The sequence below is a fragment of the Medicago sativa genome, chromosome 4 (assembly GCF_051527215.1).
Source record: "Medicago sativa cultivar Bolivia chromosome 4, Bolivia_mono, whole genome shotgun sequence".
NCBI classification, from domain to species: Eukaryota; Viridiplantae; Streptophyta; class Magnoliopsida; order Fabales; family Fabaceae; genus Medicago; species Medicago sativa.
The window spans coordinates 57,890,437-57,910,482 of NC_140752.1; the positions used below are offsets into that span (position 1 = coordinate 57,890,437).

General features: G+C 33.1%; 1 protein-coding gene across 1 annotated transcript; it reads left to right on the forward strand.

The window, feature by feature from the left end:
- Positions 1 to 1,921: 1,921 nt before the first annotated feature.
- On the forward strand, positions 1,922 to 14,532 carry PAS1 (FKBP-type peptidyl-prolyl cis-trans isomerase family protein). The gene is made up of 19 exons (XM_085701795.1): positions 1,922 to 2,308; positions 3,371 to 3,440; positions 4,184 to 4,281; positions 4,600 to 4,722; positions 5,109 to 5,141; positions 5,948 to 6,006; positions 6,098 to 6,182; positions 6,488 to 6,643; positions 8,469 to 8,526; positions 8,884 to 9,032; positions 9,220 to 9,317; positions 9,456 to 9,525; positions 9,979 to 10,038; positions 11,348 to 11,404; positions 12,722 to 12,790; positions 12,932 to 13,009; positions 13,446 to 13,547; positions 13,632 to 13,703; positions 13,936 to 14,532. Exons 1-19 carry the CDS (start codon positions 2,144 to 2,146, stop codon positions 14,209 to 14,211), a joined length of 1,878 nt encoding a protein of 625 aa, XP_085557921.1. The 5' UTR covers positions 1,922 to 2,143; the 3' UTR covers positions 14,212 to 14,532.
- Positions 14,533 to 20,046: the final 5,514 nt, after the last annotated feature.

Sequence of the window (20,046 nt, forward strand, 5' to 3'; positions counted from 1 at the left end):
AAATTGAAGCCACACCATAAGAACTTACGTGGAATCAATATGTATACATTATTTATTTATAATTTTAAAATAAAAGTACCTAATAAGGACTCACATTATTTACATTTTTTTCATCCTCCAACTAGAATTATTAAAAGTTAAATATGTTTTTGGTCCCTATAAATATACCAACTTTTCATTTTAGTCCCTCTAAAATTTTCCTTCAACTTTTAGTCCCTATAAAATTTTCAATCACTACTTTTGGTCCCTATTTTAAAGTAAACTCATATGTAGAATTCATATTTTTGAATAGAATTGTTGCAGAAAATTCATAATATTATAAGAATATCTCCCAAAAAATTTTAGAATTTTTTAACAAAACATGAATTTAATATGAATTTTTATATTTTTTATGGTTAAATATTCATATTAAATTTATGTTTTGTTAAAAAATTCTAATTTTTTTTTAGAAAGATTTTTATAATATTCTACACATTTCTGCACAATTTCATTAAAAAAATACAAAAATTAACTTTAAAATAGGGACAAAAGTAGTGATTGAAAATTTTATATGGACTAAAAGTTGAAGGAAAATTTTAGAGGGACTAAAACAAAAAGTTGGTATATTTATAGGGACCAAAAACATATTTAACCCAATTATTAATAAGTCGGCGTCCCTCCCTATTTGATAGATTTGGATCCTCTAGTTTCCTTTATTCTCTCCTTCTCATTCTCTTTCCTTCACCAGGTTGTATCTATCTCTTTCTAAATTTTAGATAGAAGATCAAGAGAGAAAAAATAAATAAAAATAAAACCAAAAGAGAGATAGACACAAATTGAAGAGGGAAAAAAAATGAGAGAAGGAAGGGAATGATAAGACATGGAATGATAAAATCCAATTTACTACTCCCTCCGGTCCTATTTATAAGAGAAAGTTGGGTCAACAAAAGTTGATGTATCTCGTTAAAAATTCAGTCCAGATACATCAACTTTTGTTGACCCAACTTTTTCTTATAAATAGGACCGGAGGGAGTATTAGATAAATGACTCATCATTAAAGATGCTAAAAATTTATAATAGATAGTCTATAACTGAGTTTCAATCCCGGAGTAACAAGTCTCGATATAGTTTTACAATGACTAAAAATTTAATTAATTTTTCAACAAAATCATCCTCAATCATTAACACATTAAAATCCGTGATAGTTGAATCAAAATCTAACAATTTAGATCTTAATTCTAACTTAAAATTCTTTTTAAATAAGACCCCATTTGAATAAGACTTACTCCCTCCGTCCCTTAATGTAACGACCCATTTGATTTTATTTTTGTCCCTAAATGTAACCCCCTTTTCAAATTACTAGATGCATTTATTACTTATTTCCTAAACATACCCTTAATTGATACTACTCCCTCCGTTTCAAAATGAGTGTCGCTTTAGCCAAAAAAATTTGTTTCAAAATGAATGTTACTTTCAGTTTCCAATGCAATAATAACTTTTTTTTTTCCAATTGTACCCTCCAATTAATACTCAGCACACTACTTCCAAAGTATTACTTTTAAAACTAACCAATAGTTAATAAGGATAATTTGGTAAAATAACCATTCTCTTTCTTTTAATCATTGCATCTCTTAATATGTGTGTAAACACCTAAAACGACACTCATTTTGAAACGGAGGGAGTACTAACTTGTCTTGAAATATGAATAGTCAAATTTAATACACATACAAACAAATGACAATTTCGTAATATTAATACATAAAACAAACACATTAATTACACTGACAACTTTTCTTAAGAAATGTGAAAAATACAAAGAGAGGTTACATTAAGGGACGGAGGGAGTAGATTGAAAACTTACTTGCATAAATTATTTTTCATAGGTTAAAAAATAAATTAATCTAAACATACCCATAATCCTTCCAATCAAAATTCAAAGACAACAAATTTAGGTGATTTTTGTCCTCGATTTTCCCGCAAGCAAGTAGTAGGTGGTTCCCTCGAGTTCAGTACTCTTTTTTCAACGCCGTCGCAACCCCACTCCATCCCGGCGCCGCCTATCACCTCCTCCACGCACCGCCGCAACCACACCTGAATCTTCCAAAATTCTCATTTCATTTTCTTTGTTCAAACAACCTTCTAATTACCCAAATTGGTAGTGGTTATGGCTATTGTAAATGAAGAAGATGCTCAACAAGAATTTAATCCACCGAAGAAGAAACCACCTACTGAGGATGAGAAAAGGAAGAAGAAAATTGTGGCTGGGAGTTTGATGAAAGCTTTGATTAGACCTGGTGGTGGTGATTCCCATCCTTCAGATGCTGATCAGGTTTGTTTCTGTATTATTTGAAGATGTCACGTACTAGTTTAAGTATTATTTTTTGTCTAGTGCTAAATTGGACTGCGAGAAAATTGTCAGGACCAAATCATCGGGTATTTGAATGTCAATTCAAGGTCTTGATAACTTTTTAAATGGTTAATGCAGTTCAGGTTGGAACCTGGTTAATGAGTTCGCATATTAAACAGTTAATGTAGTTCACGTACGTGGGTTAACTTACGTGTATGTTTGGTTCCATTTCTAGAGTGATCAGAATTGAATGTAGATGTGCAAAATTGATTCTGACATGTTTGGTTGCTGTCGAGTAGAATTGATTTTGCTTCCAGAATTGATTCTACTTGAAGCTAGGATTTGTGGCTTTTGGTTCTAGAATTGATTTTCACACACAAATTTATAGTTCAACTCACTCTTACATGAATGTATCCAAACACAAATCAATTTTAGTCGGAATCACTTTTAACCAAAATCAATTCTACAAAATCAATCATCACGTAGTTCAATGAATGGTTAATGATTAAATTAAGATTGGATCACTCATTAACCATCATGTAAACTTAATTAACTATGAATTTGATTGAACATTATTAAGTATTAACCACGAATTCAGGTGCTCCAATTATAAGTTGATTTGACAAATTGAGTATCAAGGTTAATCACATTTAAATTTGTGTTAACGAAGTTCAGTTGATGGCTATATATATCAACGAAATCTAACATTTCATCAACTACGTGTGGGAATTGCGTTAACCTTAAATAAATTGTCTAGTTTATGTGTCCCAACTTGATGTGCAAATAACATTTATGTTTTCGAATATACTCTCTCCTGTCCTTTTTAGAAGAGACAAATTGGTCAACTAAAGTTGATGTATTTATTTTATAATGTAGATCAAATACATCAACATTTATTGTCCCATTTGTTTCTTATAAAAAGGACTGGAGGGAGTATATAGGTATGCCAGAAATGGTTTGGTAATGCAGTCAATAATTGTAATAGGCAATATATTATATAGTGGATTGATGGTACGTAATGTAATATAATATCGTGTATCTCAGGTTATCTATCACTCCACAATACGAACTTTGGATGGAGTAGTTGTGGAATCTACCCGATCCGAACATGGAGGTATGCGATTTTAATCTGTATGTGTGTGGACCTTTTTTTAATGTCTTTTAACTTGGATGAATGATGATAGTTAGTGCTGTTGATTGTCTTGTGATTTTGCTAGTTGTTTGCTTTATTTTTGCTAGTGCATGGATGAAGTACTTTGCTAGGGTGTGTTTAGTTTCACTTTGTAGACAAATTGTCTGGAATGATTTGGGAATACTAGATTCTTGTGTGTGGTGCAATCTTTGAGAACAATATTTACTGGCATTATTGCTCTCTAGGAAAATAACATGCTGAAGATTTGCTTGTTTTTTTCCCATGACCAAGGGTGAGTTTCCTACTTTCCCTTGGGAATGTAAGTTGTTTTGGAACCCAGACAACTCTAACTTCCACTCCAACTTCCTCATACCACATTCTTTCTTCCAGTTTTTAGTCTTTTTTGTTTGGTATGAACTGAAGAAATTTCTACAATATTTTGTAACAAGTATTGTAACCAACCAGATTTGTAAATTTGTAAATTTACCAGAGAATAACAAAAGCACCCTAGGGATTACAAAAGCTTGACTTGAGTTACTTGGTTGGAGAGTTTGAGACACAACTTTCTAATTTCTTAGAAGAACACCTGCTATAGAAAATGTTGGAATTTGGAACAGGAGACCTAGTAGTTATGTTTGAAGTAAAGATAGTATTCACGCTGTATTTTTGTCTTCTGCGGTAGACATAATTGATGGGCTAGACACTTGTTTTCATCATTGCAACAGGCAAGGGAGCACCGATAAGACATGTATTGGGTAAAAGCAAGATGCTATTGGGCTTGCTAGAAGGAATTCCAACAATGTTGAAGGGTGAAGTGGCAATGGTAACAAACTACTATATATTAGTTGTTTTGTCTTATGTATAAAATTTTTCTGGTGATTATTCTGAAATCATCTTGTCTTTATTTATAGAATCTTCATTGGACTTAATTTACTATGTTAGTGGTTTCCATTGGGGTTTGGCTTTGATGGATCTTTAGTTGGACACGTGGACAATTATAATCTGATGCCCTTTTCATTTTCCTCCTTTGCTTTCTGTTAGGCGGATATCTTATCCACTTAGTGATTTATTTATTTAATTTTTCACTTTAAAGGAGGATTAATATCTATTTGTACTGAAATACTTTTTCAATTACTTCCAGTTCAAGATGAAGCCTCAGTTGCATTATGGTGAGGATGATTGTCCTGTTTCTGCTCCTGATGGTTTTCCTAAGGATGATGAACTCCATTTCGAAATTGAACTGATAGAGTTTTTCAAGGCCAAGGTAAGGATGTGATCTTTGAGTTTCATTTTTTATTCCTTTCGTTTACATTCTCTATCTTTTTTTATCCTGATGAATTTTGGGTTTCGTTATACTCTAACCGCTTATTAGCTGATTGAGTTTTTTTAAACTGATTTTAAAGATATCCTTTTTATGTACCAAAAAAGATATTTCTTTTAAATTGTTTATCTTTTTATACATTCTACAGTTTGTATTATCAGTGTTGCTCATTCTTACTTTTCTCTTCACTAATATTGTTGGTGTTTCTTAGTACTACAGTACTGGTTTTTAGATTTATTAGATTTTTTCCCTTGTTTTCAGAGTAACTATTTATCGTGATCGAAGTCTTTCTTCTAACCCTCATTTGTTTCTTTTATTTATATTTCCAGGTTATCACTGATGATTTGGAAGTGGTTAAAAAGGTATAACTGTCTAGAATGTATGACTGCATGATTAATAAATTTATTGTGTTTGTGTTCCCATTATCTTGGATGGCTCATAAAATGGAAAATGTGAATGTCAGAACAAAAGAAAAAAAAATAAAGGGGAAGAGTTGTGTTGTGTATAATGCAAATGTTCAATATATGTTCAACATAGAAAATTGGAAGTTGACATCCTTATTTTTGGATTATCTATCTTTCATATCATGATTTTAACTTGTGGGTGTTATACAATTCACACCATAGCTGGGTTTAGGATAGGTCATATCGATTATGGGTCTATTGTAGATAGCTATACCTGACATTTACAAGATATTGATATGACGACCTGAACCTGTGACACACAGAAGAAACTCCAACCTTTTAACCCAAAGCTCCCCTTTGTTCTCCTGGTTACATTGCAACTACCAAATTGTTGGTCAATGTGATCTAAAACTGCAACATTGTTACTTCAACTGTGGTTGTAGACCTTGATTTAAAACACTGCTTCATAAATTTCCCTGTTTCATATCATGATAGAGTTCAATGGTTTTGACACGCAGGTATTGATTTATAATTTTGTAGATATTCACAGGAGATTGTTTTGGAAATTTGGATTTGTATCATAGCATTTCTAAAAAAATTTGGCAAAATTTGATGTCACTTTTATATGTTTTTACATGTTGTGTTTTCGTGTTTATGTTTTGTGCTCAACAAGTCATAATGAGAAAGGAGGAGTCAATCAAGAATAACATCCCTTTTGCAGAAAGGTGTACATTTTTTCACCAGTCAACTTCCTTTTAGTGTAGGTTGTACGTGAAGGGGAGGGTTGGGAATCTCCAAGAGAACCTTATGAAGTGAAGGCTTGGTAAAACAAATCTTTGCTTTCACCTTGTTCATGTAAGGCAATATAATGCATTGGTGGAAGTCTCTGATGATTTTTATCTGGTCATTTGCAGGATTTCAGCAAAGACAGTTACTGGGAAATTGATCATGTCACACACAGAAGGAGAACCATACTTCTTCACATTTGGAAAATCAGAGGTAGTTTAACCGCTTCACAACTTGTTTTATTTATAATGCTATAATGGTGGAATAACTTGCACTGATGGTAGCTGGCCACTCCTTGCGTGCCAAATATTTCAGCTATGATCTGATATGTCTGTGCCCAAACTTTTTATTTCCTGATTCCACATGTGAAGCAGCTCCCCCAAAATAAATACAAATGACAATAAAGTTATTTATTTTCTAGGCATTGTTGTGTTGGCAATATATATCTTACAAAATGCTTTAATATTGAGTAGCTTTCTACCCCTTGCATTTGGTGATTACCCTGCTGATACACTCAGGTACCTAAAGGTCTTGAAATGGGGATCGGAACAATGGTTCGAGAAGAAAAAGCTGTTATATATGTTACAAGTCAGTATTTAACCGAGTCTCCTCTGATGCCTGTTATAGAAGATTCTGAAGTCCAGTTTGAAGTGGAGCTTGTTCACTTTATTCAAGTGAGCATGATCTTCCTTGCTAATTTTTTAACTGTTGTGACATGTATGGATTGTATATAGTAAGATATAATATGATAAAAAATTACTTTTTCTTGGCATTCTCCAATCGTTATATACTTTACTAGTTTTACTGTGGCATTCGTTCATTTAACTGAGTTCTCCGTTTTTACTTTTACCTGATTTCTAACATGTATGTAATGTGGTAGCTTTTTGCATTCCTTAAACATGGTGCAGTAATCTGTATAATAAACACTGAAAGGTTTTGGTATTGGGGCTTGGAAATATACTTCCTTGAATTTAGTGATTTCACTTTCTAGGCTTGATGGAAAACCCATTTGGTAACACTATTTTTTAAAACTCAGACATGGCTATGGGAGCTTATTTTATTATTATACAAAAGTAAAAATGTTAACAATAAAGTAATACTAAATTTATTGAAAGATAAATACTTTTTTTTTTTGTGAAGTAGCCTAGTGGCCAAAATTTCACCCATTAAGGTGAATAAGTGGGGAATCCAGGGTTCGAACTCCAGCCCCTTCATATTGCAATGTTCCTATCAACTGAGCTATGCTCATGGGGACGAAAGATAATGTTGGAAATTCCGCCTTAATTGCGGTCCGCCCCTAGTCGCCTTCATTGCAGCCTCCAACACCTTCATTGTTCTGGCTTTGACGGGGTGGATTAGTCCCACATCGGATAGATAGGACTCTTGAGAAGAGTTTATAAAGAGGAGGCACTCCTCACCTTACAAGCCGGTTTTGTAAGGATGAGTTAGGCCCCAAATTTCAACAGATAAATACCTTTAATTAAATACCTTTAATCTATGAAATAAAAGTTACCCAAGTTACGAGGCATTTTGGTACAGAAAAATAAGGATAGACTTGATGACAGAGATTTGAATTACTCCACAAATGAGAAAACGAAAGGTTGAATACAGCATAACTTCTAGGGTATGCTAACCTCCTTGTCCGAAGGCCCTATAAAACTCACTCACCGAATGTCCTGTTCCCTACCTTTCCTCCCTTCACCACTCTTTCCAACTGTTCCCATTCCTACCCTCTTTTCTTTGTTGGCATGGTTTTTACAACTCACGTCCCTCTTATGCCCCTTACTCGTGTGTCCGTGTTGTCTAGCACAGGACACTGCAGAGGGGAAAAACAAAAGAGCAGGACACTGCAGATGGAACGTACTTAACTGAGACAAGAGGAAGACGTAAAGGTGATTGGGATAGACTCAGGGTGTCGAAGAAGTTACAAAGAAAGCTAAAGACTTAGAGGGTAACATTATTAGAGATTAGATACATTCTCAGAGTAGGAGAATAACAACAATAACCTTTTTGGAATCGAGTATAACCCAAAATGATATATTTGAGACACCGAACACCATTTTTCAATCAGGATAAAGATTACTGACAAAACAAATGCCCAAAGATCCCGCAATTCGTTCAACTCGCATGATTTTATGTGTTGAATCGCGTTTCTGAGTACCGTGGCGATGTTAACTTTTCTTGAAATACTTGTCTTGAGTTAACTTTTCTTCAAATACTTTGCTTTTAATAAACTATGCAAGGAGGATGAATAATTGGAAAAGTTACTAAATTAATGTCATGTCCAATATTTTGTACATGAAATGTGGATTTTGTCATGATTATAGACATTCATAAATTTGTATGTACTATAATTTCTCTCTTCATAGTCATTCAGAGACCTGGATTTTATCCTTGTATTATTAGTTGTGTCTGAAACACGTGCTTTTGTATTTTTAATTATTTTCTTCTAACAAGATGTTTGGCATGTGAATTTTCTTGCTGGAATTATATTAACAGGTGAGGGACGTGCTTGGAGATGGGCGCCTGATAAAACGTCGGATTCGTGATGGAAAAGGTGTGGATTAAGAATATAGTTATTTACCAGTAGCATACAAAAAACACAGAGATTATGGGAGCCTTCATGATTTCTCTTTAGCCAAATAAATAAATAAAAAGGAAAGAAATAGAAAATAATGTTGTGGAAAATGCCTGGCTCATGCTTGAGTTATACTGTTAAGATGCTTCAATTATACAAATTCAGTCTTTACCTTTCCTTTTCTCAGTTTTCATTCTTTTTATTTTTGTAAAATGGTATGCAGGGAGACGGAGCCAATTTTTTATCCTTATGCTTACATTTACAAAGTCTATGTACCAGTTGATCATTTATGTTCAGTTTTTTTTAATGATATTGTATTTTGTTTGTAAACAATAGGTGATTTTCCAATGGATTGCCCCCTTCATGACAGTCTACTTCATGTTCATTACAAGGGTACTGTTCTCAATGAAGAAAATAGGGTTTTCTATGACACGAGAGTTGATAACGATGGCCAACCATTGGATTTCTGTTCTGGAGAAGGACTCGTGAGTTTACAATTTAAGCATAAACCAACCAATGTTCCATTTTACACTTATTATTTATTTAATTAAAGGTTTTGTGTCTGAAACTTCCATGCATGATCGCTTATTTAAAATGTTTGCCTTTCATTTTCATGCACTTCATGCAAATAATGAACATTTACACTGTAATCTCTTTTGTTTTTCTTTTCAGGTACCAGAGGGATTTGAATTGTGTGTTCGTCTGATGCTACCTGGAGAGATGGCTCTTGTCACATGTCCGCCAGACTATGCTTATGACAAGTTTCCAAGGTTGTTGATGAACTTTTAGGTTTCATAAAGCATTTTACAATCCCTGATTGAATATGTTCTTTATGTTTAATCCACTGTCATTTTGTTCTATGATGCTTCATGACACTATAGGCATGCTAATTTTTTATTTTTTATCAGGCCTTCAAATGTTCCCGAGGGTGCTCATATTCAATGGGAAATTGAGCTTCTATCTTTTGAAATGCCAAAGGTAATTTGAAAAATATTTTGTTAAATTCTAGTTATTTACTATAGTGGATGCACATTTATATGTGGCAATTATAGGACCAACAAAAATGCTGTGGTATTGAATGTTCAGTGAAGTACTGACCGTAGCAAAAACAAGTTTGGCAGAAATTAGAATGCTGAAATGTCATTTTTGCATTGATTTTTAAATTAAGATTATTTTGTGTTTTGGTGGAGTTAGGTTTCCATACAAATATTCTCCTATGAGATAGTTTTCAAGTTTAGATGAAATACAACTATTGTATGAAATAGAACAGCAGGTGATTAATCACATGTGTGAGATTTAATATTTTCTTCTGTAACAATAATTAGCTTACACAACTTAATAACCCTCAACCCATTTTGGTTTCTATTTTACATGTTGTTTTCTGAACTCATTAATATGCCTGATGCATTACGGACATAATCCCTATTACAGGACTGGACAGGAATGGACTTTAAAAGTATAATGAACGAAGCTGAAAATATCAGAAACACGGTATGCAAATGAACCTACACGATTTTCTACATATGGTTGGTCTTCTATTACTAGTGTTTTGATGGTACAAGACATGATTGTCAAACATGCTTATGTACATGGCTTATCTGTGTTTTGTGCAAAGCATGGAACAAGGAGAGCTAATATGTTACACTTTTTGTAAATAAGCTTTCAATTGTGCACAAACAGAATTTTAATTTTAATCCTAACTTAAAGATATCACCTTTCTGATCAATCAATGAATTAGTTTTCTGACTTGGTAGTAGTCCGTCCCTTTCTTTTAGGATAATATCCTTGAAAATTTTAATGGAGACGTTTTTATTGAAGTTAAATAAATTTGTATAGATTGGTTTTAATAGACAGCTAAGTTACCTATGGTTACACTGAATGCATTTTAAAGCAATTGAAGATTAGTTGACAATGTGATAGGACTGGATCAGAATATAGATAAAGAAGTGATTATTGGCAGAAATTCTATTACACCCTAGGGATTTGAGATACCTAGTTCCTTTCCTCCCTAAATTTCTCCCCAAAACCGAAAAGCCCTTGCTTTTATTTCCTTTCATTATGTATACCCTTTACCGTTCCCTCTCTAACTATCCAAGTATTTAACTAACTACGGCTGTCTAATCTACAGTTTCAAACTGCCAATTCTGTTACGAACTGATTAAAGCCCTGTAGAGCTCAATGCCCCTCTCTGGAAATATATGAATAGGTGTCTTTAGGTAGAATTGTATGAAATTTCATTTTCTGGTGTAATATTGTTTTTGAACTATGGATAGTTATTGATTATTTCCCAATGTTGGTAGTAGTTCATTTTTTGTAGGCGTTTCACAACTCAGGCACAGAATCGTTGTCATAGTTTCAGTTAAATTCTGTGTTTAAGTAGTCAATGGCGGCGCTATAGCGGCCGCCCGTGGCGTAGCGGCAATGAACCGCTACGGTAATCGTCGTAGTGGTGCGGAATCTAATAGCGGATGCTCCAGCTGTGCTAAAGCGGCGGAGCAGCCACTTTAGCTGCTATTTGATTTTAGTTGGAAATTTCCAAATTGACTCAATTTTTAAAACTTTTTCGAGGGCATTTTTGGGATTTCGTAATCCCGAACATTTTCTATAGTATTATTCATGTAATTTGTCCAAAAAATAATCAAATATCGGTGACCGTCATATGCTATCCCGCTGTCCCACTTTTGGGGTCAGCCGCTATGCACCGCTATCCGGGATTGACTACTATTTTAATCATGATAAATATGAATTATACACTGATTTCATTTGGCTATCAGAATATCTCATGCTGTAGTTATTACAGGGTAACAGGTTGTTCAAAGAAGGAAAATATGAACTTGCAAAGGCAAAGTATGAAAAGGTATTTTTCTTTCTTTCTTTCTGCAGCGTGTGTTCCTATTTATTGCAGAGGTGTCAGAACTTTTAGATAGTGCAGTTTTAGGTGCTTCTGCATCTGGATAGAAACCATGTGTTTAAATCCACATAGACTAGAGATATAATCAAATCAGTCCATATGAGGCTTGAGAATTCCTCACATATTGAGCTAGGTTTTAGGGTTGAGTTAGGCTATTGTACTAAAGCCTACTCTCGATATGTTATTGGTACACCCATATTTGTTGACTCTCCAGGTGTTAGTCCCGGGCGTGCGGGTATTGGGCTACCCATATTTGTTCATGCATCATATATGAGGGGTGTCCAAATCCAACACCGACTATAGATATGACCAAATTAGGAGTTGTGTCAGGCCTAATGCCCAACTGATAAGATTTGCATCTAAGGATCATAGTAATTGAATTGTACTTGGCTAAACCGTGGTGTAATGGCACACATCTGTGTCAGGGTGTAAACTGCGGCTGCTCCCTTGCCAAGGTCCTCAGGGTTATCATTTTTACATGGAGCATCAGTTAACTGCAAAATACTACTTCACTTGACAATTTACTTTTATTATGTATTTTATTATTCACACAGTATCATTTTTTCATAGATCCCAAATAAAAAAGTAAGTCAGTCTGTTTCTCAGGTATCAACTAGTTAGAGTGAAATCCGAGGTTAAAGAATAGCAGTGACCTAATTATTGTTTGGAAGGAAGAAAGATGAGATACATGTGATGGAATCCGTAGGTCAGAATTACACATAGTATCATATTTAAGGAGTCATAAGTAAAAGTATTAAACCATAGTTCTCTTTTCCTGTTCCATCACATGTGCCTCATCTCTTCCTTCTCAAAAACATTTACTTCACTGCTATTATTTAACCTTAGATTTAAAGCTTCCGGAATCACCGTAAATACATAAAAACCATCCCAGTTACCCTATTACATAATTTCTAAAACAATTTCTTAAACTCCCGTATAAGTTGGAGCATCTAAATCTTAGCACAGAGCTTCTTTCTGATAGTTTGAAACTGGGGTATCGCTTCAACAAAAGATCTGTTATTTCTATCAATTATGTTCAAGTTCTTCCAAATTTTCTATGCTAGGATTTGAAAACTACTAAACTCTACTTAGTTTTTTTTGTCTCTGTTGTAATATCTAAACTTAAATTGAAAGGATTGGATTTATAATTTACTTGCATTTGAGTTTTGTTGTACCTCTTAATGATCACTTGGATTTTTGTTTTGCACTCAAGGTCTCCCTTTACCATCGATCTTATTAACATTATGTGGTAGTTGGCAACAGGTGCTTCGAGAATTTAATCATGTTAATCCACAAGACGACGAGGAAGGAAAAGTATTTTCAGATACACGTGTACGTAACTGGTAGATCGATTTCTGTTCATACTAAATATCTTATTAATAATATATTTACAAAGGAAACATGTTTTCCTAACTTATGACTGATAGATTGATTTCTGTCCATACTAAAACTTTCTCTCTTTCATGATTGAAGAATTTGCTACACCTGAATGTTGCTGCATGCTATCTGAAGTTGGGAGAATGCAGAAAGTCCATCGAGACTTGTAATAAGGTATGTTTTATGGCCTCAGCTATCATGTAGCCTTTATTTATTTCATTGGAATAAAATTAATGAACAGAATGGCATATAGCAATAATTGGTTTGTCTATTTCGAATTTGTAGATGATGATTTATTGGCAAAGCAAGTTATTTTTTTTTCTATGATTAAGAAGTTACAATTACGATGAAGTTTTCTGTAAAGTAGAAAATGCAAAATACCTTATTGCTGAAGCCTGCATTATTTCAAACCCACTTAAACTACTTCCCTTTATGATTCATGTTATCAAGGCTCCATGATTCCTACCATATATACAAAATAAAACATATACTAATTACTTAATTATTGGATTCAGTCCAATCGAGACAAGGATATATTCTGTACATCCGGATTCTGAGAGTTCAATCTTAATTTTGCCTGTCGTCGTGTGTTCTTCAATGGACCATGCAGGTTTTAGAAGCAAATCCTGCGCACGTTAAGGGTCTTTATCGTCGTGGAATGGCCTACATGGGCAATGGAGATTTTGAAGAAGCAAGGGCTGATTTCAAAATGGTAAACCTTCATACTCAACTTTCTTTAGAATATAAGGTATAAATGTCATCCGTTTCTGAAGTCAATTGTGTGCTTCTATTTTAGATGATCAAAGTCGACAAGTCAACTGAATCAGATGCAACTGCAGCTCTTCTAAAAGTGAAGCAGAAAGAGCAGGTGAGATTGGAATCGCCAATCAGTTATTCTCTTATATATGTTTGAGACGTCATGGGGGGTTGGGTAGCTCAACTAGTTTGAGCTAAGGGTTAAGGAGTTGGAGGTCTTGGGTTAAAACCCGAACGAAGGAGTAATTACCAACATTTCCCATTAAAAAATAAATAAATGCTCAAGACATCACCGCAGGAAACACTATGACTTTATTCTTACACGGATATCGATTAATTTGTAGGAAGTTGAGAAGAAAGCTCGAAAACAATTTAAAGGGCTATTTGACAAGAAGCCTGGAGAAATTGCAGAAGTTAAAGCTAACGACGATGAAAATCAAGTCACAAGTGAGATCCGGAAAGATGGTGAGGTGCAGGGAGACTCATCAGATGGAACGAATTCGGAGGATTCACATGAAGCTGCACCTGACGCAGATCAAAAGGGTTGGTTTGCTCACTTTTGGCCTACCGGTAGTAGAATTTTTTCATCTCTTGGGCTTCATAGATGTACCATACTATAATTCAACTTAAACCATTGGCCATAATACAATTTTCAAATGGAGGCATTTCAGATCACTTTGCTACCAGGGTTTTTAGAGAGTTCAGGCATGTTACCAGGAATAAATTTGTGTTCAGTTTTATATTATCATCTTAAACACTTGTAATAGTTAATTAAATAAAGTTGTATGCATAATAGGAAATAGCAGAAAGTGACCAAAGTGAAGTAGTTGTTAAAAGTGCTACAATATAGTTGTAATGTTATTATTTTGACTTGATGTGAGGATAGACATGATGTTTAGTGCAATGAAAAAGATGGATTTGGATCCTCTTATGGGATTTAATTTTGGCATAGTTTTCCATTGGCCTAAGTTATGATAATTATTTCAAGTGATAAGTTATCTTTTTTGGTTATCTTTATATGCTTATACAAGGAAACCAACCCCATTGAAAGCTTCTCTAGTTTTCCATTGATAATATGAAAGCTTTGATTGTTAAGGTATTGCATAAAACTAAGTTTCAATTTGTTCAGTAGGAACAAAAAACTTAAGAAAGACATTAATTGAATGAAGAAACCAACCCCATTAATAAATCTGTTTTTTATTTTAGATAGAATTCTCGTTCCGGTTCTTCATAATTTTTGTACGGATCAAATTAGTTCCTAACAAAAATAAATTAGTCTGATATTTTTATAACGAGGACAAATTAGTTCTATGTAATACTGTGTCAAGAATAACACTATTTGAGTTTTATTTTTTGTTAAGAATTAAATTGATCCGCACCAAAGTCACTTGTATTTATTGACTTGCATGGAAATATGTATGCACAAATTCATTGACTTAACTCTCACAGTTCTCATAAAATCTTTGAGTTGAATCTTATGTAATCTAGGATTCATCAACCAACATGAAACTCTTTATTTGATTGCCTCTTATGAAATTCAAATCATAATCACTCTGAATATCACACACTTTTGTATGTTATTCAACACAAGGTGAAGGAAAAGTCATTATTGACACTTTAAGGCTGTGTTTGGATCCAAGGAAAGAAAGGTGAGTGGGATGGAAAGATGGTGGAATGATGCTCTTTCCTCTAACTTTCTTTCCTTCCACTATCCAAACATACCCTAAGTTTTCTAGTAAAATGCAATATCGATGAATAATATAGGCTGACCAAGTCTAAACTAGTTGCCCTAAACAATCACAGATCATAATAGCATGTTTACATTCACTTTAGCACACATAATTTGATATATTTCTAGGGGCCTAGGTCAAGCTTGGTTTTCTAAAAGAAAGAAAAATACTATTTGGTCGAATGCTCACATCCTAACATAAAAGGTTTCATTGGACTAAAAACAATGTTAGAGATGAAACATTAAATTTGCTATCAGCAGTCAGCTAACTTATCAGCTAACCGTTATTTTTACCTAATAGCGCATAGAAACACAAGTTCACTTGAAAAAAATCTGAGTTATGTGTCACTTAAGGAAAACCAAGTTAGGCAATCATTTTGTTTTCTCTTTAAAATTCAATGTTTGTAGAGAAATACAAAATTAGAACATTTAAAACATGAAATACAAGAACGTATGATGTATTCGTCTGCCTAGCCTCTCATGCCATGTAGCACTCCCCTTCATGCAAATCCCTCTTCCAACCTACCATCAAACATATGTAATACATGGCAAACTAAATCCTCATGTGCTGTCTCGGTAACTATTAATAGCTCTCCTTTTCTTCTTCTTCACAAATCAAACATAATATATCTTCTTCACACGCTATGAAAATAACTACTATTATTTTATCTCTCCTTTTCCTTTTTTCTCAATGCCACATTATCGTATGACTATTTCATAATGGTATATCAATGGCATCCAGCTTTTTGTTGACATGAACAATGTCTTTAAAATATTGACTGCAACACTCGAAAGACATTGCTCTTGTTGGCAAAAGGCATGATGCCATTGAGATTTTAAAATATTTTAGCTTCAAATAGTAAAAAATGATCTCATATCTCATATATTACATTTTTAAGTCTCTTAGGAAACTATTTAGAGCCAACATGGATGATGCAAATTATCTTTTTAATTGTTTGCCTTTTTTATTTTTTTAAAAATGATCTCATAGCTTATCTTATATATTAAATTTGGTATGTCTCTTAGACAATTTTTTTAAGCCAAAAAAGTGGTTGTAAATTTCATAATTTTCAATTTTTTATGGTTTTAGCATGCGTAATGTTGCAAATCATTATTTAATAAAGGGTTATAGTATTGGTAGCTATATTTGATTGTTTATATTAAAATATATTTATGGTTCTATTACAACGTTATAAAATCAACGAGAAGAGAAATTAAGTATTTTCTTTCAACAATCTATCTGATATGAAAATAAGGTTTTGATTCTGTCTTTCCAAAGCAATAGCTCACAAGCATATAATAAATATTATAATTTTTTTATGACATATTCACAATAATCCATCACTTGCTATTGCATTTATAAGAAAATATATACATGATTCTTTTATTGTTTTCTCAATGTTTATAAGAAAATATAATCTATCGATCTATGTGTGTGGATGTTTGCGCGCGTGTGCGTGTGCGTGTTTGTGTATGTGTGTTTTGTTTCATTTTTGGTTAATGAGTGATTTTTGTCAAAATTGATTTAAAGATATAACAAATTAGTATTTTTATTTTTATATATGATACTGCAATTTTATAAATATTAATTATTTAGATAATTAACTCAAAGAGACAACATGTTTAGTTGCCATGTATATTACACTATTACATATGTTTGATGAGAGGTTAGAAGAGGGATTTTCACATAAAGGGGAGTGTTATATGGCAGGAGAGGCTCGACAGACAAATGCACGGTACGTTGTGTCTCTTCTCATAACGTAAATTTAAAAACCAAGTCACAATAGAGGAAAATATGACTAACAGTTTCCTCATACCCTTGACAAAAAAACACAGAAGAATCCCCTTGAGATATAACACCACACATTGGCAAATTTCACCTAGTCGAAATACAATCAAGAAGCTTTGAAGAAGATGCAATCACTTACTCTATCCTCCACATCACCCTTACCACCTTCCAACAACAATAAGTCATCAGCGCTTCCAACATACCATAGCTCGACTTTACTGAGAACTTGCCGTCACTAGTCATTCGTCGTAACCACTTATCGAAATAATCACCATAACTCACCGCCTCCAACAACCGCACTAACTTATTCAAAAGCTCCCACTCCCACTCCCACTCCCACTCAAACAAATTTTTATGCCACAAGATACTCCAATTCCACCTCTCTCCGTCTCTAACTCTAACATCCTCCACCCTTGCCTCTTTATATTAACACAACGTAAGTTTAAACGAAAATTGAGAAGAGATTATTAAATCAAAGAAGAAAAAAAAAGACCAAAATCTCCCCGTAAATAAAGAGACCAAAATCACATAGTTACAATAATTTGACGGCAAAAATGCAATTTAACCTATTGTTTATGATTGGGAATTATGGTTTGACATTCACGATTTGGAGACTCCATTGCTGCTTGGTATTTGCGCACCAACTGCTTGGGATTTGCGCATCAATTTGAAGATCTTTCTAAGTTCCATGATCCATAGCTTAGATCGTACTATCACTTTAGAATCCATTTATACAGTCCTTGTTAAATTACATACCATAGGGCTATAAGTTATGCGTACGTAGAGCTGGGCAAAAATAACCAAAATACAAACCGAATCAAAATTAACCGAACCATTACATTGGTTATCGAACCAAACCGTTATTTTAAAAACAGATCACTAACTAAACCAAACCGAGATCAAACTCAATTAATTGTAAAGAACCAAACCAAACCGAACCGTTACAACTTACGAAGAAAAGAAGTTCAATTTGCTAACCATAATGTTCTTGTCATTGCTTCAATGTATAATTTGAGCACTGTTTAATGAAATGAAAAACTAGTTATTCTCTGATGAAAATTGATGCTATGTCGAGTTGTAGTAGTGAAAAGTCTATCACAAGCAAATGAACAAAGATACATAATCTTTCCAAAAAAACAGCAAATAATTATCCTGAACAAAGAGACACAATGTTTCAAAAATCTTTCAAATGCAAATTACTGTCATCAAAACATCATTCAACCAACAAAAAAAAAACACAGACAGAACAAACTTTAATGCCAAAAACATAAACAGACAGAACCGCGGCTTTACATAAATCATTTGAGCCATTGAGCCTTTACATGCCATAATAAGTTTTTCTACTCTCACTACAAAAAAATAATGTGATTTGCAAGGTAAACACTTTTGTTGCAAGATTGCGTTAGTACAAGTGTCTCCAACTGCATCATAATATTTGCAAACAACTCCAAATGTTGTAAAAATCTTCGAATATCTTGCAATTACATTAAAAAACGACAAAAAACACAATCGCAAAAGGACCAAAAATACATTTCAATTCAAAATATTGATTTTGGTTCAGTTCGGTTCATAGGTAAGAAAACGGTTAACTGAACCATAATTTTGGTTCATTTCAAACTTTAAACGATTCGGTTCGATTTTCCCTCAACAATTCGGTTTGGTTTGATTTTCTTAAAAACATAGCCATGCCCACCCCTAGCTATATGTATCAAAGTCACTCACATGCATAAATATATTTCCTATAAACTCCCTCTTGAAAAAAGAAAAATTCTATATACTCATATACTAATATATGTCTCTATTCGTTGTATTAAAATAACATATTATTTTATATTAAAAATTAGTATAAGAAACTATTTTCTTAAGAAGTGTACACATTCAAAATTAGGCACACAATATCAGACCAATGGAGTAATATTTATTGGAATGATAAAAATAATTTGATCTAAATAATAAAGGGTAGTAACAGTTAATTTTACTTTTTAGGTTATGTGGTTTTAATAAATATTTAATATATTCTTGTAAAAATTTTAATATTTTACAAACTATAAAAAAAATTAACCACGTGTACTTGAATTTCTGGATTCGTCCTTGTTTAAAGACCAATGACAAACATAAAGATATATTTTGAATTCAATCATTGAGCTCTTCATTTATCTCACTTTGATCAAAACATAATCTAAATGAGGTAGGAATCAAAGAAAAAAAAATCATCAATAATAATCATTTATGAAACCTATGAAATTCTATAAAATCTCAAATAATAGATGATGTTACAAATAATATAAAAAATACTGACTTACGAATCAATGCTTGAAAATAGGACAGCTATATTATAGGACACTGGGAAGATCTGATGCTATGTTGAAAATTAAAAAACAATACAAAATAAGTGAAGCAATCTTATGACATGGAACAAAGGTTGAAACTTGAAAAGCCAGCTTGCAAAGAAATATATTGTTTTTGTGCTCAACATGAAATATATCGTGTAAAGAAGAAAAATTAGCTGTTGCTTTGAGTTTGACCTTTGTTTTATAGCATTAGGACAAGCTCTTCAGAAGAAAAGAAAAAAAAAAATCTTTACTTCAAAGTTTCTATCAAATAAAGAGGACAATCATTGTGACTTACCTTTTTTTTACTAATGTGTAAAAATTACCCTGGCCTTTTCAATGATCTTAAGAAACTTAATTTAGCACCTACTTTATTATATTACCCTCAAGTTTAATGAGATTGCAATGTGGTTGGAGATTAGAGATACTGCCATTCAATTAGAGGTCATTATACTGTCCTATAAATGCACTTTGCAAGTACCTTTAAAATTAACAGTGAAATATTGGTCTCTTTAAATTAGTCGGTTCTTTGATCGGATATTAACTTTTCAAAACAAAATGAAAAACAGTAAAATATTGGATTATTTGTAGATGTGGATATACAATT